The sequence below is a fragment of the Camelina sativa genome, unplaced genomic scaffold (assembly GCF_000633955.1).
Source record: "Camelina sativa cultivar DH55 unplaced genomic scaffold, Cs unpScaffold25780, whole genome shotgun sequence".
Lineage (NCBI taxonomy): Eukaryota > Viridiplantae > Streptophyta > Magnoliopsida > Brassicales > Brassicaceae > Camelina > Camelina sativa.
The window spans coordinates 1-248 of NW_010946753.1; the positions used below are offsets into that span (position 1 = coordinate 1).

General features: G+C 46.0%; 1 protein-coding gene across 1 annotated transcript; it reads right to left on the reverse strand.

Moving 5' to 3' along the window:
- Window positions 1-3: 3 nt before the first annotated feature.
- LOC109132134 lies at window positions 4-245 on the reverse strand (the record flags this gene model as incomplete). The annotated part of the gene is made up of 1 exon (XM_019243238.1): window positions 4-245. A coding segment is annotated over one exon (242 nt), but the record flags the coding sequence as incomplete, so codon positions are not given.
- Window positions 246-248: the final 3 nt, after the last annotated feature.

The following is a 248-nucleotide window of genomic DNA, read 5'->3' on the forward strand; positions in this document are numbered from 1 at the left end:
TCGTCATTGTCGTAGCACTGAGGCGCGACCAGCAAAATGACGTTCTTCTTGGACAGGGCATGGCGGACCGTGGCCGCCGGGGATATTTGTGCAGCTAGAAGGATTGGAAGGAGTGACTTCACCTCTTTGTAGAAACTGTAAATTGCCAAGACGCTCTTTTGGTAAAAGCCTAAAAGCTTCGTTTGTCGGAACGTGTAACACCATTAGTAGAAGAAAGTTTAACGAGAGTATCAATGCAACAGATTTTT